We start from the raw sequence: 21,100 nt of genomic DNA on the forward strand, positions 1-21,100 counted from the left end.
AAAAAAAAAAAAAAAAAAGCGCATTAAGAGATGAGCTATGCCACTGAACGATTTGTGTTGGTTCGTCTACACAGCAATCACCAAGGAGGATACAAAACTTTATTCGAGAGTACCTTAGTACGAGGTCAGAGACATTTTCAACGAGACAAGGATAGCACGCAATGAGACGGAATCAAAGTATAGCGGATAGATAGCATCGTATTCATCGGTCTAACCAGGCGCATTGTTTGCAACGCCAACGACTCCAAAAGACACCTTTTCTATAGCCTTGGCCGGTCAAAGAAAAAAGCTAAAAATCGGGTTTGAAACCGCCCCAAACCCAATATATGCAACGCCACGATATGAAGCGAAGCGAAGAAAAGAAAAGAAACAAAATGGTGAAAGTAGATCGTCACTTTCCCAGAGTGGGTCAAATATATACAAAAGAAAGTAATTCCAAACAGAAATGTGGCTGAGAGAGATGCTTCGCCCCAATGTCCGTTTTTCCCTAAAAAAAAAAAAAAGTTCCGTGTCCCTAGAGGCGTTGTTACAGCGAATGTGAAGAAGGGTATATCGTATCATGATAGAAAAGATGAAAAAGAAAAAAAAAACTGAGCAATGAAATACAAAAATGGTAGGCCGAAGCAATTCAAGAGTAGGCAAAAGCCTGTCCGAGAGAGCTGAGCGAAGTGGCAGTGGTCATCAGGCGCGCCGAAGTAAAGTGCGGCTGCAAGGTGACAAAGAAGAACGAGTAGCGCTGGACGTAGCTGTACTTGGGGTTGCTGTCGAGCTCCTTCATGACTTCAGCCAAGAACTTGTCGGCGTCACCGTCGATGGGTGCGAACTCGGTCAACCAGACAGGCTTGCCCTCACAAGCCTCGTGGACAGCGTCAAGGTGCGAGAGTAGGTTCTGAGGGTCGGCGGGGGAGTACCAGTGGGCGGCACAGAAATCGAACTTGCACTGGCCGTTGCAGGCCTTGACCCAAGACTTGAGCCAGTCGATGCCCTCACCCGCAAGGTTGCTGTTGGTGATGGCGGGCGATGAGATGGAGGCCTTGGAACCGTACGGGTTCATCAGCTGAATGTGAGCCTGGGCAGCCGCGGCCGGGTCAGTGTTGCACTGGCCCTTGTTGTCGCACTCGTTGAATGAGAGGAGGGACTTGGAGCCCGCAGCGATGGCGGCGTCAGCATTCTGCTTCCAAGTGCTGGTGTGCATCTGCTGAGGACCCCAAAGCATGGGAACGTATTCAATCTTGGAGGTGTCGAGGCCGTCAGCTCGCTGTCCCCAGTTGTAAGCCCACGAGCACTTGGATCCGCTGCCCATGAAGGGGGAAGTGAGCGATGCGTCGTTGTAAGCCAAACCACGCTTGGAGCCGCTGGACTGCGAGTAGCCCGAACCCGACGTGCTGTTGTCGACAGCCGGGGCGGAGGATTGCTTGGCCGGAGCAGGAGAGTTCTGAGGCTGGGAAGGAGTAGGCTGGGGAGTAGGCGACTGAAGCTGGGTTGTTGCTTGAGCTTTCTGTTGAGGAGTAACGGCCTGGACCTTGACAGGCTCTTCTGCAGGAGGGCTGGATGGAGTGGGCTCTGGAGTAGGCGAGGCCAGCGACGTAGTCAAGGTCGTCAGAGGGGAGGAAGAGCCGAAGCTAGAGCTGAAGAGGCTGGAGTTGGAGTTGGAGCTGGTCGTAGTGGGGGCCACATTCTTGAATACAGAAACAGGAGCAGTAGGCAGGTCGTCCTCGTACAAAGTGACCGTCTCCCAAACAGTGTGGAAGACCACCTCGGTGTGCTGGTAACCGACATCCCTCTTGTCGTGGTAGCGCCCATGGTTGACTCGGTGGGCGTTGACGACGAGGGCTGCGGCCTCGGAGGCCAGGCAGGCCGAAGCCAAAGATAAGAGTTGCATCTTGGAGAGCATGGTGATCAAGGTATTCTTGGGTTGGAACTACCAGTTGGAAGAAAGGCGAGTCCCTCGGGGGTGTCCAAGGTTCAAAAGTCAGTCTTGTAGTCCTTGTAGGGGCTGTCTTTGTCCAGACTCGCGGTAAAAGTAAATCGGATCTTGTCGATGCTTTGTTGTGGTTTTAAACCTCCGATTGGGCAGAGTGCTGTTCTTTGTGCTCCAAGTCAAAAGGAATGAATGAGTTGACGTTGATGGAAACGGAATGAGACCAATATCCGAACGCCACTTGAGTTCCAAAAAAAATGAATGTATTGAAGGGCACTAGGCGCAGATGGAGCTCGGCAAAATCTTCCAGACTTTGATATGCGAGCGAGCAGGTTGTTTCGAAAGAGAGGCAGTCTATCAAAGACGCAATAAGGAGCGATGCGTAGCTTGCTGATAGAAGAAGGAATGAAGTGGCACAAAGACACACAATAGACCACAAGAAGCAGTTTGAGGGTGAGGAGAAGAAAGGAGGACCAGAAGGAGCGGCTAGAAGGAGAGTAGATGCCCTTAAAACAGAGTGCATGAACAGTAAACACTAAGGGCGGGCAGCCCTTCAGCGGGCACTCAGCCAAGTCCCGCCCTTCCATTGAGTGCCACGCTGCTGACCGGGGGCTGTAGTCACGGCGTCGGCAGGGCGGACGGGAGATGGGCGTTTGGTGTGGACTCCTCCGACACACATCAGCACTTGCTACTGGTGAAATGGACGCAAGGGCGGCTCGCCTGCTGCGAACTAGGACCCACACATGCAGGTACGAGCCTAGTAGCCCAATAAAGACGCCGCGCTTGTGGCGGATTTAGAATCCGTGGTGTGGGTCCATATGTCAGGGGTAAGATAAAAAGGCACGCACCTCAAGGGAAGGTCTGGGCACCCTTGGGTGGAGAAGACGACCACTCGTGAGGGAAAACACCCCGCTTGCCCTGTGACCCTGCCTTGTGTGTTCGGATGGAAACGCCAAGTCGATGGGGAGAAAGGTTTTTGGGGACAAGCTGACCCTGGATCAGCCTTTCGCTTGACCGGGTTGTAAGACTCCACATTCCAAAAACCCCTCGTTTAATTGACTCGTCACCCAGCATCTTCGAACTTTTACTACAGTTCACATATGGATCAAGCCACGTAGAAACACGAGCTATATTTCGCCCATAATCATATACTTTGAGCGAAGCGGCTGGAAATCTGTGTTGGACGGTTCAGCACTTTCGGGGTTGCCAGAAGTTAAGCGCCAAGACGCGTGTGCCCAAAATGTGCCACATTGTGTGAGAAAGAGAGACAGAAATAAAAACCCGACAAAACGTTAATGATAGGGGTGGGCTGGACTGGTGCGCGCTGCCAAGTGGAAAGGATGCCAGCCCGGAGGGTCGAGACAAATCCGTAAGCTACCAAGCAAGTAAGCGGGGTTGGCTAAGGTCACTCTGCCGTACGACTGCATGTACCTTGGGTTGCTCAGCCGGGTAGCAATCGCAGCTATACCTGAGGCACTGCTACATGAACTACCATGTTTGGCAGTACGCCACCTTTTGGCCACCAGCTCTGCTCGCCTTGGCTTACATACCGATTGATGCAGGTCCCAGGGACAAAACCACCTAAAAAAAAAGGTGTGACGGCGCCGGAAGAATGACTTGGTGTCCCTAAACGGGGGCAGATCTGCGCATACACTATTACCGATACACACACTTATAAAAAATGCTTTTGGGCGGAGAAAAATGACGCCCGACTTCAATAGATCCGGATAACCCAGAAAGGCAAGGGTGATATGAAAACAAGATGCTGACGAGATGCGTTGTTGCTTTGACACCCAAAAATAACTTGGATATGATATTACAGTACCGTACAGGACTTCAAATGCCTCTCTCCAACTTGCGTGTGTGAATTAGGGCCAAGTGGTCCGGCCAACTTACATGATACTGACAAAAAAAAAAAATCCCGCTAGTCCACATTTTTCAGGTTTCTTTTCAACGCGGAAGATGTCCTACGTAACCTCTGCCCACCTACCCGATACATCGGCGGTCTGGCTGGACTTTAGCGCTTTTTGTCTTTCTTGTTTGGGCTCTGCTTACCCCCTGCTTACCTCCTATTCGCTTCTCCCAGCTCCACTAGGCAGGCGATGTGGTAGTGGTCGTATTTCTCAACGTTGTGATTGGTCCCAAAATCATGACAAAGGATTTTCTGACTACGACTTTGTTATCCGGGTCCCGTTCCCATTTGTCCAAGAGGAGCTTGGGTCCCGGAAGTCCTCATGTCGAAGTCGACTCTTTGTTTTTTTGTTACTCCCACTAGCACTTCCCCTGTCTGCAGTGCGGCGAAGCGAGATTAGCTTCCCGCCGCCACGGTGTTGACAAGCTACATCACCCTTGTAAGAAATCCGCCCTAGGAGCAAAAATCTACAGAAGTCGACAGGAGGAAGAGGGGAAAAATCGCCGTAGCTGTCGTGAACAGTTAGTTGGTGAACCACTCTATCTGCCGTGATCTGGGTTTTGCTGCGGTTGATTACCTATGGGTGGTAAGTTCGCTGATGAATATGGAACGCTTTTATGGGAAGCGACAGGGCGCCTGCTGCATGCATATTGGCGCTGGCGGCGGCACAGGAATTAAAATCAAAGGATGATGGGGTCTTTTTTTTTTTTTTTTTTTTTTTTTTATCGCGCATGTTTGTCCGCGTGGCCCGCTACGTTGTCCACAATTCCCCAGTCGCTTGCGGGGATTTAGATTGATGCTGCCACGTAGATACCTGCCTAGCTAAGAAGGACCCGAAGCTTGCCATGTTCCAAGAGATTTTGTTAGGTTATCTTGGTTGATGAGCGAATTTTTATTTAGGCTTTCTCTTGGCATAAACCCACTTTGGACCGGTAGATCCAGCCTCGTTGCCCTGTCTGGCTTTCAATCAAGGCTTCTGGATTGTTCTCGCCTAGCCCTAGAGACTAGGCTAGACTAGTTTTTTCTTTTTCCTTTTTTTTTTTTTTTTGTCTCCTCGGGCTCATCAATGTAGATCAATCAATTGTACGCAGAGACGAGACAGTGACTATTGGAATGCAGTTCGGGCAGATCAACCCGTGGTCGTGCCAACAAACATGATCGCACAAACACAGCTTCATTCAACAATAATTGAGTCCTATTCATAGTCACCGTCATTCCAGGCACTGGCGGATATGAAATTTGATGCTGTGCCTTTGTCCTCCGTGCATCAATCGGGTCAGACATTTATCCATACTTTGTGTGGCGTTTTTCGTCCCCTTCTTCTCGGCAATATGCAGGTTACCAAGAGGGTTGTCAAATGAAAAAAAAAAAAAAAAAAAAAAAAAGGCTGATTTCTTAAGACACAGCAGTTCCTACCCCGAAGCATGCCATATCTCACCGCCTCGTGAAGCATACGGGCCAATTGTTGAGTTGCCTTGGTTACCTTGGTAGCCGGCGCGCGTATTTGTGTGACGCGCAACTCTTCATGGTGCTTTCATTTTTATTACAGGAAATATACACATCGGCGAGGGTTGGTTCAGGTGGTAACCCAGGCAACTTCAACCGCAAGAATGCCGGCGAGAGCACCGATATTACCACCCAAAGTAGGTGCGCGGTACGTAGCTATCTGTTGGTGTAGACTTGACAACGCTGGCCACTCACTTGTACTTTGGCCCACCCTTGCCATCCACCCTGAACCGCCAACTCCAGTGCTTTTCTGGCTCGGCGATGACGCTCCTCATGGCCTCCAGGAAGGGTTGGCTGGGCCCGCGGACCAACAACCCCCTGTCCAGGCAGAGCCGGGCGAACCTTGCCGCCGTGACGGCGTCGCCCGCCCCGTTGCTCTCGAGAGCCGCGCGGTAGTAAGCCTCGTGGATGCGGTTCTCCAAGCCCTCGAGCCGGAACAGCGCAATCAGCAGCTCCGCCTTGGCTGGGTACGTCGCCCGCGCCGCCTGCGGTCGCGCCGAGTAGTCGTCCAGCTCGGCCCACAGCGCCTTGATCTGCTCCACGCGGGCGTCCGACTCGGCGCCGAAGTGCGCTTCGGACGTGCAGCGTTGGCAGCTGCAGCCAAAACCCCAGTCCTTGCGTAGGCGGTTTTGGCGTGCTTCCCGAGTTTGCACAGGGCTTTTTGGTTGTGTTCAAGGTCTCGTCAGAAATCTTCTCCGTGAAGGGTTCTTTGTGTGATGGATAAAGTTAGGTACTCACTCGATATAAGAGACGGTCAATTCCTCGCCCGGCATAATATCACGTACTGCGTAGATGCGCTGCGACATAGTCAGGGGATCAAAATAGGCGGCGCAGTTGGGACTGCATTCATGGTTCATGCGTGAAACTACCATGATGAAACCGTACTATATTAGCAAACTCCCCAAGAGCCCGACCCGCCGTCTCACCTTTTGACTCTTGCCGAGACGTACCTTCCACAAACGTTGAGTGAAAATCGACGCCGCGGCGGATCGAGGTGCGGTACGCGTTTGTCGAATAAATCTTGTGGACCTTGTCCGTGTGGTCCTTGGCGGCGTCGTGCGTCGATAGGTTCAGGAACTGCGCTAGGTGGTGCCCAGGCAGTCCGCCAACGGCAGGCACGAGTAGCCGAGCCAGTTCCTGTGGCGCCAGACCAGTCAGCGCGCGCCCATCCACCATGACGGCCGGCGTGCGGGCCGTGATGAGATGGCCCGTCCGGATGGGCTGCGTGGCGCGGAGGCCGATGCCCTTGCCGACCACGGCAACCTCGGTGTAGGGGCGCGACTCCGCAGGCACCCACGAGTCGTGCGCCGGTGATCCGTAGACCGGCGCGTCCGACGCGAACAGCGTGGCCAGCTCGTCCAGCGTCGTCCGCGTCGTGATCAGAGAGGTGCCCTCGCCCGAGTTGAAGGACGGTTTCGTAAAGGCGCAGAACTCGTCGCGGCCCAGCCGACGGCAAACCCCCGTGGATTTCCATCCGCGCAGTGCCGAAGACTCGGAATCTTCTGCATCTTGCGTGCCGCTTTGTTTATGACTGATGTTTGTGTATCTCCATGTTTCCACGTGGCAAATATGGTCATCTTCTTGCCCAAAGAGGGCCGGGGGTTGTAGGGCAGAACAAGAAAACGGTTGACTGGCGCCCCTAGCACCCGCTCTTGCGAGGCAGAGTGCCACCAACAACATGGTAACGGTATTATTTGGACGAGTCATCCTGGAGATGATACACTGACTATAAATATAAGCACTACTTCAGGTCAAGATTTACCATAACAATGGATGACCATTCATGCTAAAAGCTAGCCAGGAACATGAGCAAAACGGATCCGGTGTTGATGCCAAGGGTCAGGGGTTTACCTTGTGCTTGACGTTTCATGTTTGTCACGTTTCTGATTATGTAAGTAACCTTTTTACAACATTGCACACATGATCCCTTTATCATGTCAGACTCCAGTGTACCTACCATTAATAGTCCATGGTTGTTGTCAAAACAAGGTGCCCTTAGTTTGCGATACAGCTTTGCCAAGAATGAGCAGGGGTTTGAAAAAATCCTCACATTACTTCACGACAAGGTACCTACAATGAACTGTCTTGATACCGTCGCTCCAACCGATCTCATTTGTCCAGGAAAAAGAAAAGCAAAGTCCAAAGAAACACTCCCAAGCCTGCGCTTGCGCTGCGGGCTACCCCCATATGGGTGGTTCCCCGTCTGAGATGAGAACAAAGGAACAGACAAAAAAGAAGAAATCCCGACCCCAAGCCGGTTCTATATACACTGACCCTCCAGCCTCCAAAATCTTCCATGAGTAGGAAAGATAACACAGATACAAAGTAAAATGAAGGGGAAGAACCCCAAGTGTGCCCAACCCCTACACGGTTTTGGGGGGACAGTATATCATCTGATGACAGCAACGGCGCAAAATGTCATCTCCAAGCCACATGATTATAAAACATATATCTCTGTCTCCGCCAAAGACACCGACCCCTTTTGTCCCTTCCCGTCTATGAACATGAACAATTCCGGATTTATATAACTTCAAAACGAGTATCTCTGGGTTGTTGCTGCTGACCCATAGCAGGAGCTCCTAAGCCGGCTGTCGCCACTCCGCCAGGAGGAAATAAACTATTGATCAACGAAATCGCAACAGGGACTCTGTTGTAGAGAGTAGCGCACAAGACGACGATGAGGACCGGGATCTAGGACGAGGGCAAGATTGTTAGTAGCATGTTCACGCGTTCATCACTCCTTGACTTGGATAAAGAACGCCATTCGACTTACCCAGATCATGAAAAGATTCCGATCCGATCTCAATCCCTTCCTCTTCTCCGCATGCGCTCGCCTGAGATTATCTTGCTGCTCCTTGGTGATTGTGTTTTTCCGCCCAATCTGCAACAAGGCCGGCAGCTGTTCAGGCTGTTGGTCCTCATCAGAATCGATTGCCGACGTGCTCGGCCCTGCAGTGGCAGAATCTTCATCGTACATGATCGCGCACTTCATGTCTGCCTCGGCTTCCGCTGCCGCTCGCGCTGCTGATGCTTGCTTCGTATCCATATCCTTGTTGGTTTTCCGCGGGAAGATGTCGTCATATGCCGGTGGCGGTGCCGAAGACTGGTTGACCAATCCGGAAAAGTCCCACCACTTGCCGTCCATGTCCCGCCTCTGTTCTGGCCTTGACTCATTTGCGCCGCTGCCGCCAATGTTTGGAACCAGGGAAGAGATGCGCTGCAAAACAGGTGCCGAGTTCAGGTAACCCTGGTATTCTGACAATGGTGGCATTCCTGGGAAGTTGATCGGACCCATCTGCGAAAAGTTGGGAAATTGTGGCAATGTCGGCAATCTCATAGCCATAGCTTGCTGCAAGTGCTGGAACTGGTCTCTACATTGTTCCCTGAAGGCCATTACCGCCGCCGATGGTGATGCCAGCCCGGGAGGTGTCACACCGTCGACTCCATCTAGAGGTTGCACAATGTTTCCCTCGTGCGCAGTAGCCGTACTCGCGCGCCTCATGTTCAACCATGCGTTGCCACCAGAATCGGAGGCAGCCATGTCAGAGTCGTCTTCTGAAGTGGCATTCTCCGAGTACTCGGGACTCTCGCCGGATGAAGTAGAGTCCTCCGACGTGTATTCTTTGGCAGTGGGCTGGACAGAAGCAGGCTCCCACAGCGATCGCAGAGATGTCGCACTGCTGACCCTGCTATGCGTCGACCCGCCGCTTTGTGATCGCCTATGTCTCTCCAAGCGCCGAATGGCCTTTAGTATGTCACGAGACTGGGACATATCAGCCGCAGTTAAACCAGACAGTGTACGCATGGTCGGATCCGCCCCTTTCGCAATTAGTCTTCTCACTATCTCAACATGGTTGTTGAGAGATGCGATGTGCAGTGGCGTATAGCCTCCCTTGTCTCGGGCGTCAGGGTTCGCCCCACGAGCTAACAGGGCCGCGACAAAGCGGTGGAGGCCGAGAGAGCAGGCGAGATGAAGCATTGTCTGACCCGTGCGCCTCTGCAGATTGAGTCGTGCCTTGTGGGTGCTATCATCCAGATCTATCAAGTCGAGGACCTTCAGGAGCTGTGATTCAGTGCTGGCACCGTTGAAGGAGAAGCCGTTGTAGTTGCCACCAACGGGACCCTGACCGCCGTTACCGTTCGAGTTACCCCAGCTTGAGCTGTCGCCGCTGCCTCCACCGATGATCCTTCGAGCTACATCCCTCACATCCTCAATCTTGCCCGTCATCTTGTGCCCCAGAACGGACAAAGCGGTCCGCATCAACTGCTGCTCGTCATCGTCCACATACTTAAAGATGGGCTGATGTTTGGTTGCAGATGTGAATTGCTGGGGTGCTGTTTGTCCATTCTGTTTGAACGTTACCAGGACGGCACCAGAAACGGGAGATGGTGGTAGCAAGCAGACGAGTGAGCTCTCGCCCCAGAACGTCGTCGTTGTTGCCTTCTGGTCACCAAACATAACCTCCAACCCTTGATAGAATCCACCACCGAGTATGGTAACCTCGATACCTCCCGATTTTGGACCCTCATTAGGGATGATCTTGTGAATCACGGAGAGTTGCGTCCGGGGCTGTGCCATGTTCATAGGGAGATTGTAGATGCCATTGGCCAGGGCTCGTTCCAAGTGGGACTGTGGTTGTTGCTGATGCGCTGCGCTGGCGTTTGAGTTGTTTCTTAGGCTGTTCGGACTGGGGGCACGGCTGGGATGCGCAGATCCAGGGGCAGAATAAAGCTGAGCCATGGCAAGATTGTCCAAGCCAGCTGCCCCGTTGCTGGTTGCAAACAGAACTTGGTCGTTGCCATTGGGCGTGGGAGGGCCACCGTTGAAAGGCTGAGCGATGTTGCCCCCGTTGGGAGTTCCACCATTCCCAAACATGGACTCGGCAGAGATTGAGAATGAGCTCAGGTTAGGAGTGAAGGGTGATGTGGCTGAAGGCATCGCTGAGTTCATCTGGCCGTTACCCGTCGGCTTGCATGCACCAGGCGACTGCGAAGTTTCGATCCTGGTCATAGCTAGCCCTGAAGGTACCTTTGTGATGCCTCCGCTAGATTTTCGCTTCTTGGCACTCGGGCCGGAGGTACCGTTCGGCGACACAGGCCTTGACAGATTTCGCGGTGTCTGAACTATATGTTGGGGTTGTTGAGGAGTGGATAATCCTGAAGGAAATGTGACAGACTTGGAAGCTGGCACCTCAGAGTGTGAGTGCGAAGATCCAGGTACCGAAGCACCGGGACTCGGAGCGGTAGTGTCATGAGGTGCCGGATTGCCATTTCCTTGTATTAGTGATGAGTCCGAACCGGAAGTCTGTACAGATTGCGGGTTGGTGGTGGCTTGCGCGGTGTGTGGAGTCTTGTGGTCATCGGTTATCATAATGGACTCGGAAAGTTGTTGGGCGATGAGCTTATCCATATGATCCTTGATGGTAAAAATTACGCGGAACCCGCCCTTTTCCTGGTGATGCCTGCAGTAGCATGCTATCCGCATCGGTGCGTCAATGACTCCGCTAGTGAGGTAGTGCCCTGACTGCGCTGCCTTGGGCCCGGGAGCGTTTGGATCCTGCCATTCCTTAATCTCGTGTGTGTTGAAGACAACTACACGGCGGTGCTCGTCACGAGTCCAGTTCTCCTCTTCTTCTGGCTTTTTCGCTTTCTTCCGAGCCGCACGTTTCCTTTCTCGTGTGATACAACCGGGGCATATGTGAACCTCGCCGCCGTCTTGAGGTTTTATTTCCTCCTTGTCGACCTCGGTATTGCCATCGCCTGGTTTTGACGTTGATGATGCGGCAGCAGCGCGGGCCAGGGCGCGCTTGCGCACCTCAGGATTTTGCATCGCGCTTGTACAAACCAGCATCACCGTGAGTTCAAGCATATCCGGGGACCTCTCCGGCCAGGGCTTCGCGATGAGCTTGGGCTTCGAGATGGTATGTCTGGGCAGGTGCAGGCGTTTGATGCCCGGAGGTAACGGCGAGATGGTCAGCTTTACGGGGATCTGCGTTTCCACACGTGACTTGAGGGGGGTTTGATTGATGGTTAAGCGGCAGGGCGGGCCAGAGCCAAAGAGAGGTTGTTGGTACATCGGAAATTGCGCCTGTCCTGGTACGCTGGGTGGTATTTGCTGATTTGGAAATACCGCAGGCATGTTTCCGTTGTTTTGGTTCGGCGCATTTTGAAGTCCATGTGCGAAGGAAAATCCGGCGAAGAGCGCTGCCTCGCCGGGGATCCCCATTCCAGTGGCGCTGATGAAATCGATGCCGGCGGGGGAGGGCGAGTTGTTCAGCATCGCAGACGGTGATGAATCCTGGCTGAAGACCATGTTTGAGGTGGGCGAAACCTCCCTAGACTTTGTCTTGAGATCACACATTGACTGGGTAAGCGAGTACTGCTGAGAGGGGCACAAAGATGGGAGATTAGCGGGGAAATGCGGCGCGGCGCTATTGCAAACCTTCTCCAAACTTACCGACATGGCCTTGTTATGTCCTCGGCCGTTCATTTTGGAAACCTCGGAAGACTTGGAATATTTGGGAGTGCCATTAATATGTCCATTCGGTGACCTGGGCGAGGTCATCTGCTCTGAGGCTCCGCTGGCGAATGGACTCGGTGTACTACTCGGGCTCTGGAACTCGAAAGTGGATGTACCAATAGAAGGGTCAAGACCAAAGGGGTTTTCGATGGATAATGGGTTAATCGTCCCATCCGTGGCTATGCTGTTGTCATCCTCTGTGTGCAAGAAGTCTTCGACTTTCCAATCGCCCGTAAATTCCAACCCGTCCATCATCACGTCACTGGCTGCGAAGCCAGGTTTTGCTGAAGTAATCCCTCCAGTCTGCTTTGAAGAAGATGATTCTGAGGATGAGTCCGGAAAGGAGGGGCTTGGTGATTCGGGAGAGCTTGCCGGGTTTGATATAGGAGGCGGATTTGGCGCAGGTGTTAAAACGGCTTTTGAGTCGGCTGCTCTCGAAGCCTCATAGGCGTGTAGGCTATCGGGGTCGTGGCTGTTGATGAATTCAAGGTAGGAAAGAGGCCCTTCGTCGGAGTCGACCAAGTCGAATTCGGGCGAGAAATCTGCGTGGGCAGACATCCCGACCTGTCTTGATGCTGGCCGGGACGTCGGTGATGGCAAGGGAACGGCCTTCGGTCACCAACACGCACACAATGGTGCTTGTCGTTGGCGAGCAATACCGTGTATGTATTCCGGGAGTCCTTTCTTTTTTCTTGCTCTGCTCGACACCCGAGAAGCGTTTGAGTCGTTCGGCGCCAAATGCGAGTGAAGCGATAATATTTGGTGTGGTTAAATTTAAGCCAGTAGCGTTTTTTTTTTTCGGGGCTACTCGTCCGCGGTCGATCTGGTGCCGCGTGTCGGCTGCGGCTGATCGTACGAATCTAAGACTCGAAGTAGGCGAAACGCCGGCCGGTTTTTGTTTTGTTTCTCTTCTTCGCTCGCTTAGATCAAACCAATTTGGCCATGAGGAATTTGATATCAGGATCCTTCAATTCAGTGAAGAACTGGATGGTCCCGGGGCTTGACACGGCGGCGACAAGGGGAAAATTGCGATATGCGGCAGGCGGGCCACGCTGGCGACGGGGGGTTGGTGTGTCAGACGGATTTGTTGAGTTGGAGCGATTCTGAGTTTAGTTTCGGCTGGTGTCAATGTCTTGGGCGCCAGAAGCTCGCTGGTAGATGGATGTCCTGCTGCAGCGATTTGTCGATGGGGACAGCAGGTAAAGGATGATTAATTCGAAAGAAAAACGACCCTTGGAACAGTGTCAGATTCGTTAATGGGGTCCAATGTGATTGTATGGAATCGTGACCTTTTGGGTCCGACAGCCCGTTTTTCAGGAATCGAAGTAAAGGTCGACCTTGTTGATCGAGTCGTGGGATTGATGAAAAAGAATGGGGGTGAGCGGCCGGGGTGGAGGCGGTGACTGGGCCCTGATGGATATGCGGCGGCCAGTAACAAGCGCCGATAGGCAGCCGGAAGTGGAGAGGGACGAATTTTGGCTCTGCAATCCCGCTTGTCCGCCAAGTCTGTGTTCTTCCCATTTGCCAGCCAGCGGCCTAACATGCCAGACCTTAAAAAACGAAAAAGTAACACAACTAGACTTGACGGGCAGGGGTGGCGAGGGTAGGGGTTGCCGGCAAAATCGGGGTCCTTCGGATTGCACAGACTGGGAGCTTGCGTGCTCATTTTACGATTTTGTACCTATTTTAATAGATGTCTACGTACGGGTACCTCGTGCGTCCACCCATTTCCGGGCCTTGCCTGTACTGTACTGTATAAGCACAGTGTCTGGCGTCCGGGACGAGATGGGGCAACTTGGGCAGAAAGAGAGACCCTGCTAGCATTGAAAGAGGCGCACAGAAAAGGCATGTTTTCGCGTCTGAGCATCACTTCACGAAAGCCACACGCAGAAATTAAATGGAAAGAACATCTTCAGCAAGCACTATACGGAGTATTATGACGGGTTTGATGAAATGCAACGCCACCAAAAAGTTTGGAGGGTGCGAGGACTTGTTTGGTTGTAGGTATGGATAGATAGTAGGGCAGACAGGGTGGGTGCTAGGTAAATGGTTACCCACCGGCGAACAACTACCGAGTGCCTCTTAGGTACGTACGTATGGGGCCAGGGAAACTTGGGTACCTTACGGGCAGTAATTACACACCTAGCCAGATAAGTTAAAGTGTAAGCAACTAGCACATATTGTGCCATAGTATATGGCTTTGGCTTTTTGTTTGTTTATGCCACACGGTGTTGTAATGCTGTCAATCCAGCTCGACCCGCAGCATTGAACAGCACCGCTAGTATAGATAAGGTAAGTAAACAGTCGCTCACGGTCCCGAACCCGACGAGATCTTGACCGCGACTTTGCGATATACGACGCCTACTCGTCAAATAAAGCGACCTCCACAACACCCGTCGACTCACAAGAGTTCAGGGGCTGTTTTATTTTTTTCTTCTTATGTGGCTTTCCTCTTGCTTCTTTGCTCCCGTTGTTTTTTTCTGTTTTTTTCTCCCTGTTCCACCTAAGGCTAACCCAAGCTAGAAGCTATCTCACGTTTGGAGGGGTTGGACGTTTCGCTAAATGCATGGCCCATGCTTTTCATCTTCAGTCAGCAGGCGTTGTTGAACTCTAAAGGTGGCCAGGACGAACCGTTGGAGCATCGATCCCGGCTGGTGACTGACAGACTCATTTACGCCAGCTGCAACTAAACTGCCAACGGGTACCCACGGACTCTTTTGGCTACATCAACTGACATTAATGTTTGCAGACGGCGTTGCTTTTGTTCCTTTGGTGGCATTTGACAAGTTGCTGATTGCTAAGAAAGGTGTCACCTGCCCATCGACTTGTCTTGTTTTATTTTGTCGTATCGGCAACTCCCCCGGGCCCCGTATCCCACGAGTTGCTTTTGTATGGTATGAGGCGAATCTTTTACAAGTAGATTACACCATTTGCACTGCGGGCCGCATGAATTGCGAGAGTGGCCTGCTTTTTTTTTTTTCTTTGTTGTTGTTGCCAATGTGCGAACCCGGTACCCTAATGGTTACATGTACGTATATATAGGACACACACATCCTCTCCAACAACGCCATGGCTTGCGTTACCTGTCTACTGCACGAATGACCGGAGGCTATGTAGTTAAGCCTAAACTCTTTGTGCACTCGGTGTACACCCTGTGAATAACAAGAATGCGATTGAGTGTACTCAAGACGCGAGACGTTACCTTTTAGCGACCTCGAGTACATAACCCTGCTTACCTAGCAACCGCTGACCAAATGCTCAAAACGCCTCAGACCGTCATTTTCAACCCATTCACTGTGGAGAAGACTTTTTACTTCTTCACGTTTCTTTTTTGTTTACTGCTCTACTTGGAGAGAGAGAGAGAGAGAGATAACCAAAGCAACCCCTCCTGGAGCAGACTTTGCGGATGAACAAGATCGATTTGATAGCAGCTGTTGCTGACGAGCCAATCGGTTTTTCGAACCTACAACTGACCCAGACTTTGATTCGCAACAACCACCCGGCAGTCGCCGCATTGCGGATGAGAGACTTCCAATCATTAGATGCTTCCAGCCGTCGTGTACGTAGCTTTGAATCTTATCCGATTTAAGGCTCCCACCCGTCACCCGCGCTCGATCCGATCTATCGAGAGGGAGACGGTGTGTGTGTGCCTATGAAAAGAAAAAACATCCAAATAAATTAAGTTGAAAAATCCTATACTTTCTCACAAATAGGGTTGAAACTTGCCGCCTGCATTGTACATCTCTATTGTCCTCTTGAGCTGAGCTTCCCCAGGTCCCTAGCAAGAGATGTCTGCGTTGTAAATGTAACGTCGCACATTGCCGGGGAGGTTGGCCTAGTCTAGAACAGTTCCACTTTCAATCTGCATCACATCGTTCATACGGAGGCGAGCGGTGAGTCAAATTATGTGTGTACAGCATGCACCTGGACTGCTTTTTATATTGTTTGATTCCATTTTATTTTTACTTTTCAGTCTTTTGTTTTATCTGTGTTTTTCGCGCCTGTGGTCTGGTTGGACGGGTATGCCTGTAAAGATATGCATGTTCTCGCCCCTTGGCACAATGGCTCAAGAATGCATATTCTTTTCTTCCGACGTAGCAGTTTCATCAAACGTTGCTCTGTACATATCTGCCCTCTCCCGACGTAGATGCTCTCTAGTACCCACTTGGCCGATGCAGGCGTGCACAACATCCGATGATGGCGCCCACATTGGGAGATAAGAAATTTAAAATCAAGCCCAGCACGTCTATTAGGATGATTACTTGACCGATTTTTTTCATCAACTGCAACAGTGCAAGCGTCTTTCATGCTTTCCTTGTTTGTTGATAAAAAAAATCCAACATGCTGAAGCTCCGTCCGCCAGGGCTTAAGCCGACGGACGTCGGCCACTCTCCTGAAACGATATGCCAGGGCCCGAGGGTCTGGGCCTCGGCTCGCCGTCCCGGGATGATGGCGGCCCTGTGGTGGGCGGCGCTGTGATGGGCAACCCCTGGGACGGCGTGAGGATTGCTACTGTGGATGAGCGGCTCAGTGCCTGACCCCACGAGGCCCCCAAGAATTGCTGCGGGAAACGGAAAAAGATCTTGCCGAAGGGGATACTCAGTCCGTGAACGACCTAACCATGTTGTGTTAGAAAGCCGAACTTGCAACTCGAGGAGAGAATTCGGAACATCGATACGTCATACGTCATAATCCCCAAAGTACGTTCGTGGGGCCTCACAGCCGCTTGGCAAACGCCAAGGCGTTCCTGTAAGAGGGGCAGGGTAGTATAGGCCAGGATAAAAAAAAATAACGCCGAATATGGCAACTTACAATGCTGCAAACTGCAATGAACCAAACCACGACTCTCAGCATCTCGGTCAATCCTTTGACACTGTTATGGTCTCCAAGGCCCATTTCACCAAGCGCTGCGACAAACTCAATCGCCACCTGCAGATAGAATATGGCGGAGACGCCAATGGGGCCAAAGAAGCCCACGAAAAGCGCCTGCCTCAAGCCACCGCCGTCGTTGTTACCATTACCATTGTGCTCTCCGCTGATCTGCGGAATGAATCGGTGCGCGGCGAGCACGAACGGCAACCTGCGCAGGGCCAGGACCAGAACCCCGAGCAATACAAGGCGCCAGATGGGGACCACGTCGTTGTGCAGAAAGCTGTTCCAAGGGCATATGGCCCCATACCACATGAAGATTGTAACGTTCACTGTTGGTTACTTTGGTTAGCTCGGGTCCGAATGGAGATCAGAACAAGGGACTCGAAGAATCGAGGCGTCGGCCACGCGTACACAGCATATCAACCGTCGGCTCGAGCATGTCGTCCAAGGTCTCCAACCGGAACCAGTCATCCCAGGTAAACACATTCCCCGCCACAAAACAGGCGAGGACGTCATCGCTGCCGAGCATACCGCCAGTGCCAACGATGAAAAGCGCCATGGCAATGGAGGAGACGAGGAAGCTCTCGCGATCCACGAACTTGCGCCGGTCCGCCCAGTGCAGCAGCTCCTTGGCCACCCAGCCAACCACGGCGCCATATACCGCACCGAAAATGACGACGTAGCCCCAGGTCTCGCCGAACCACAAGCCCATGGCCGTCGGCGCACCTCCCTGGACGGGAGAGGGATTATTTCCGCCACCGGCGGCTACGTACTTGAGCAGGAAGAGCGGAAGAAACAAGAAGGGATACCCGAGCCCATCGTTGGCGCCAGACTCGGCAACAATCAGTCGCTGGAGCTCCTGCGGGACATTATCGTCTGCGAAGCGGCCCTTGACTATCACGCCCGACAGCACCGGGTCGGTGGGCGTAACACAGGCCCCGATCGCCATGGCCCACAACACGCCAGTCCCGTCTATTGTGCTCCCTCTAAAAGGCACGACGACGAGCCCCCAGACCAGCAGGCTCGTCATGAGCCACATTCCCGCCATTACAGGTCCCACTAGAATGGTCAGGGGCCGCCACTGCCGCCGCAGGTACCGGCTGGGGAGATGTACACCCGCCATCACCAGCTGCACGCCCAGCACCAAGCGGCTGAAACCCAGCGTCACTTCATCCAGAGTAACCTCTGAACCCCCGACATATTCGAGGGGCCGGATTAGATTTGCTGCGAGTGGGGATAAGGTTACCCCGGCCAAAAGTGAGATGACTGTGGTGGTTGAACCGCCGTTAGTTAATACGAGTCTGAGTAACCTACCGAGGCTTGAGCATGAAAAGGGGGCGATGAGGGTCGACATACGCGGGTCCGAGAGATACAGTCTGTCCTTTGATACGTACGAGACCAGCCCAAACAGAGATATCCATGCACCCAGGACGGTGAGCACGATGTTAAAGTTGGTAATTGCTAAAGTCGGCATGTTAATGTCCCTTTGTCAGGTTACCCCAGAGTCGTCTTTGTTCCTGCGGTGTGTGAGGCCACCGCATAAAGGATGGACAGCAGTGTCGTTTCTTGTTAGCAAATCATGAGGATAATTCGGGGTGTTGGGCGTTATAGCTGCCGATGCCACCCTGTGGGTTCTGCGAGCTCTCGAAAATGACCGAGAGCGAAGATCTATGTGGCTTTTGAGGGTTTCTAGCGGTAAGTTGACAAACTTGGCGGAATTGTCAATCGGGTGTTATGGTTACGAATGACGAGTAGAAGCCTCGTTGATGTTGATCTCGGGCGAGGACAAATATATGACGGAAGAGAGTCAAGTCTGTACGGTATGGTATGGTATAGTATAGCTGATAGGAAGAGATGACAAAAAATTTACTTGAATACCTACCATCTGGTCTAATGTTCGGGTGAAGAAATATCAGCAAGGATATTCGCTGTATTGTTTCGGTTCCCCGCGCTTGCCACCCCCATGAAAATTAGCACTTCCGTCAGCTTACCAACAGAAACACCCAGAAGGAAACCTGCAACAATTGTTTCTGGTCCTTATCTCTATTCGTGATGGTCCTGAGATGCAAGGCTACCCTAGCTTGCATACCGAGGTACATTAGTCTGATCAACTGACTTGTCCTTACCCCGCCGCACACGACTTTGCTACGTACACTATAGAATGTGAGGCGATGCTATTAGTTTGAACCTCAAAAAAAAAAAAAAAAAAAAAGGCAATTTCCCCTCTAACCGGGTTGAAAGGTGGAAAACACCCCTGGTCTTTCTGCACTGTTCAGGGGCTTGGAAACTTTCGCCTGATACCATGATATAGTACATTATTTGATTTAATAGAGCCTGCTTTACCTAGTTGCGTATACCAGCTACTTGTAATGTTTACAACCACATCCCTCCCTTAAATATATATATAATTCGTAGATAAGGCAGGTAGCATCTATCTATGGACATGCTGAGTTTTGCCGGACTATTACTCCCATTGCACTGTTCGCATATTGTCAGTGTTCCAGGTTACAAAACCAAGCTCAGACAAAAACCGGAACGATCAAGTAACAACTCGTTGTAAAATCCATAGGGTATATCTCGGCTAAACAAAACAAAGGCACATGCAATTACATAATGTAACGACAAGTACCAACAAAACAAAAGAACTTGTCAAAGTCAGGGTGCTAAACCTCGTCCTTGCGCCATCTTTCAACTGAGAGTCATAGATAGAGTCATGCCGCCAGAAAAAAAAAAAAAGTCGGGAGTACATGCCAAAACAATTACTCAAGGTGATGAGAAAAACCCAGCGATCAGTGTGCTGCAACCCCCGCACTCTCCACCCAAAGGCAACCAACACCTTCATGTTATTTCCACTCCTCAGCTTGCCTGTGCAAGTCTAGCCATCTTGGCCCCTTCGACTGCCAGGAGGTCGGCCTGCACATTGCCCTCAGTGGCTGCATGTCCCTTCACCCAAACAAACTCAGTCTTGACACCACGCTTCTCTCTCTGCTCTATAAGTCGCCTGATTGGTTGGATCAAGTCTTTGTTCATGACCTCCTTGCCTGCGCTCGTGGTCCAGTTCGAAGTCTGCCACTTCTTGTACCAGTCGCAGACGCAGCTGATGCTGTATTTTGAATCGGAAAATATCCGGACGCCTTCGTTCGCCCCGAGGGATTGGAGAGCGCGCAGTATTGCCGTAAGTTCAGCACGTTGGTTTGTTTGAGGTCCATTGTGAAGTTGTTCCGAGAGGTTCCTGTGTTTTAAACGCCTAGTTAGCGAGCCGTGTTTGTATAGAGAGCCAAAATAGTAGGACGTCTTGACCCACCTGGGATCCCCAAAACCAAAGAACACCCCAACACCAGCCGCCGAATTCTTTTTACCGTTGCCCATACTGCTCCCGTCCGTGTAGACTTCCGTCATACCATCGGATGCTGTCTTAGCCTTCTTGACAGGCGGCTCATCAAAATCGTCCAGCTCGACTTCGCTGCTGGCCTCTTCTTCGCCTTCATCTCCGTCATCGTCTTCCTCGTCTTCCTCATCTTCCACATCTTCCTCTGCTTCCGACGCCGGAGCAGTTGGCTTTTGTGTCCTAGGTCCAAACACACGCATAAACTCTTCTGCCTCGGCCCTCGTCGAGAACTTCTTGTACTTGGGTCCCTTTACTCCCGTGTATGCCCTCTGCGCCTCGTTCCAATCCGTGTATACGCCAGGACGGTTACCGATCGCGACGGCGTAGTACTTTTCCGACTTATCCGAGTTGCCGCCTGGATTCTGGCCCGCTACAAAGGCCTCTGCTTCTGCGAGGGTGAGAAAGCTTTTATCTATGAGCAGAGGGGGTTATTTTAAGTCAGAAAACTAGAAAATACTGGAAGCGGGGTTCGCAGCACTCCGGCCTTGGAGCACCTACAGGAAGCCCCAGGATACCCCGATATCATCCTTTGGCAATCCGGCCAGTGAAGATATACACCTGGACTGTAGCCCACTCGTACTGCATAGTACTTGGGTGCTTTCTTGTCCAACTTCCGCTTTTTGCTTTGGTCAATTTTAGGGGCCATGATGGCTGTCGTGTCAAAGTGTGGATATGAGAGTACAACGGCGAGAGCGGGCGGGACAGGCAAATCAGCCAGGTCTTGTTGAGGGACTTTAAAACAATCGAGTGCCTGCGCTTCGTCGCGAAAACGGTTGCTGCCAGCGAATTCAATATAGCGTCGACGGGCCCTATAAGCCAAGCCGTTCCCTTGGACGAAAATCGTGATGGATGCGGAGTGACGTCCCAGGCTGTAAACAGACGCGCGTACACTGGCAGCAGCATGCAGGGTCGTGAGCGTTCGAGACGTAGCTAGAGGATGTCGTGGCCGTAGAGCCAGCTTTGTTTGGAGTCAAAGGAATC

The 21,100-nt window shown here is 51.9% G+C and overlaps 4 protein-coding genes across 4 annotated transcripts; all 4 read right to left on the minus strand.

Moving 5' to 3' along the window:
- Positions 1-628: 628 nt before the first annotated feature.
- Positions 629-1,894, minus strand: PpBr36_10829 (uncharacterized protein; the record flags this gene model as incomplete). Its single annotated transcript, XM_029897937.1, has 1 exon — positions 629-1,894. One exon carries the CDS (start codon positions 1,892-1,894, stop codon positions 629-631), a length of 1,266 nt encoding a protein of 421 aa, XP_029743755.1.
- A 2,195-nt stretch (positions 1,895-4,089) lies between these two features.
- Positions 4,090-12,417, minus strand: PpBr36_10830 (uncharacterized protein; the record flags this gene model as incomplete). Its single annotated transcript, XM_029897938.1, has 7 exons — positions 4,090-4,396; positions 5,535-5,996; positions 6,078-6,204; positions 6,290-6,870; positions 8,008-8,030; positions 8,113-11,721; positions 11,797-12,417. The coding sequence occupies 7 exons, from the start codon at positions 12,415-12,417 to the stop codon at positions 4,090-4,092; spliced, it is 5,730 nt and encodes a 1,909-aa protein (XP_029743813.1).
- A 3,808-nt stretch (positions 12,418-16,225) lies between these two features.
- PpBr36_10831 (uncharacterized protein) lies at positions 16,226-18,205 on the minus strand (the record flags this gene model as incomplete). The annotated part of the gene is made up of 4 exons (XM_029897939.1): positions 16,226-16,474; positions 16,672-17,060; positions 17,143-17,997; positions 18,088-18,205. 4 exons carry the CDS (start codon positions 18,203-18,205, stop codon positions 16,226-16,228), a joined length of 1,611 nt encoding a protein of 536 aa, XP_029743906.1.
- A 1,382-nt stretch (positions 18,206-19,587) lies between these two features.
- Positions 19,588-20,765, minus strand: PpBr36_10832 (uncharacterized protein; the record flags this gene model as incomplete). The annotated part of the gene is made up of 2 exons (XM_029897940.1): positions 19,588-20,531; positions 20,618-20,765. The coding sequence occupies 2 exons, from the start codon at positions 20,763-20,765 to the stop codon at positions 19,588-19,590; spliced, it is 1,092 nt and encodes a 363-aa protein (XP_029743812.1).
- Positions 20,766-21,100: the final 335 nt, after the last annotated feature.

This window comes from Pyricularia pennisetigena (assembly GCF_004337985.1).
Source record: "Pyricularia pennisetigena strain Br36 chromosome 4 map unlocalized Pyricularia_pennisetigena_Br36_Scf_11, whole genome shotgun sequence".
Lineage (NCBI taxonomy): Eukaryota > Fungi > Ascomycota > Sordariomycetes > Magnaporthales > Pyriculariaceae > Pyricularia > Pyricularia pennisetigena.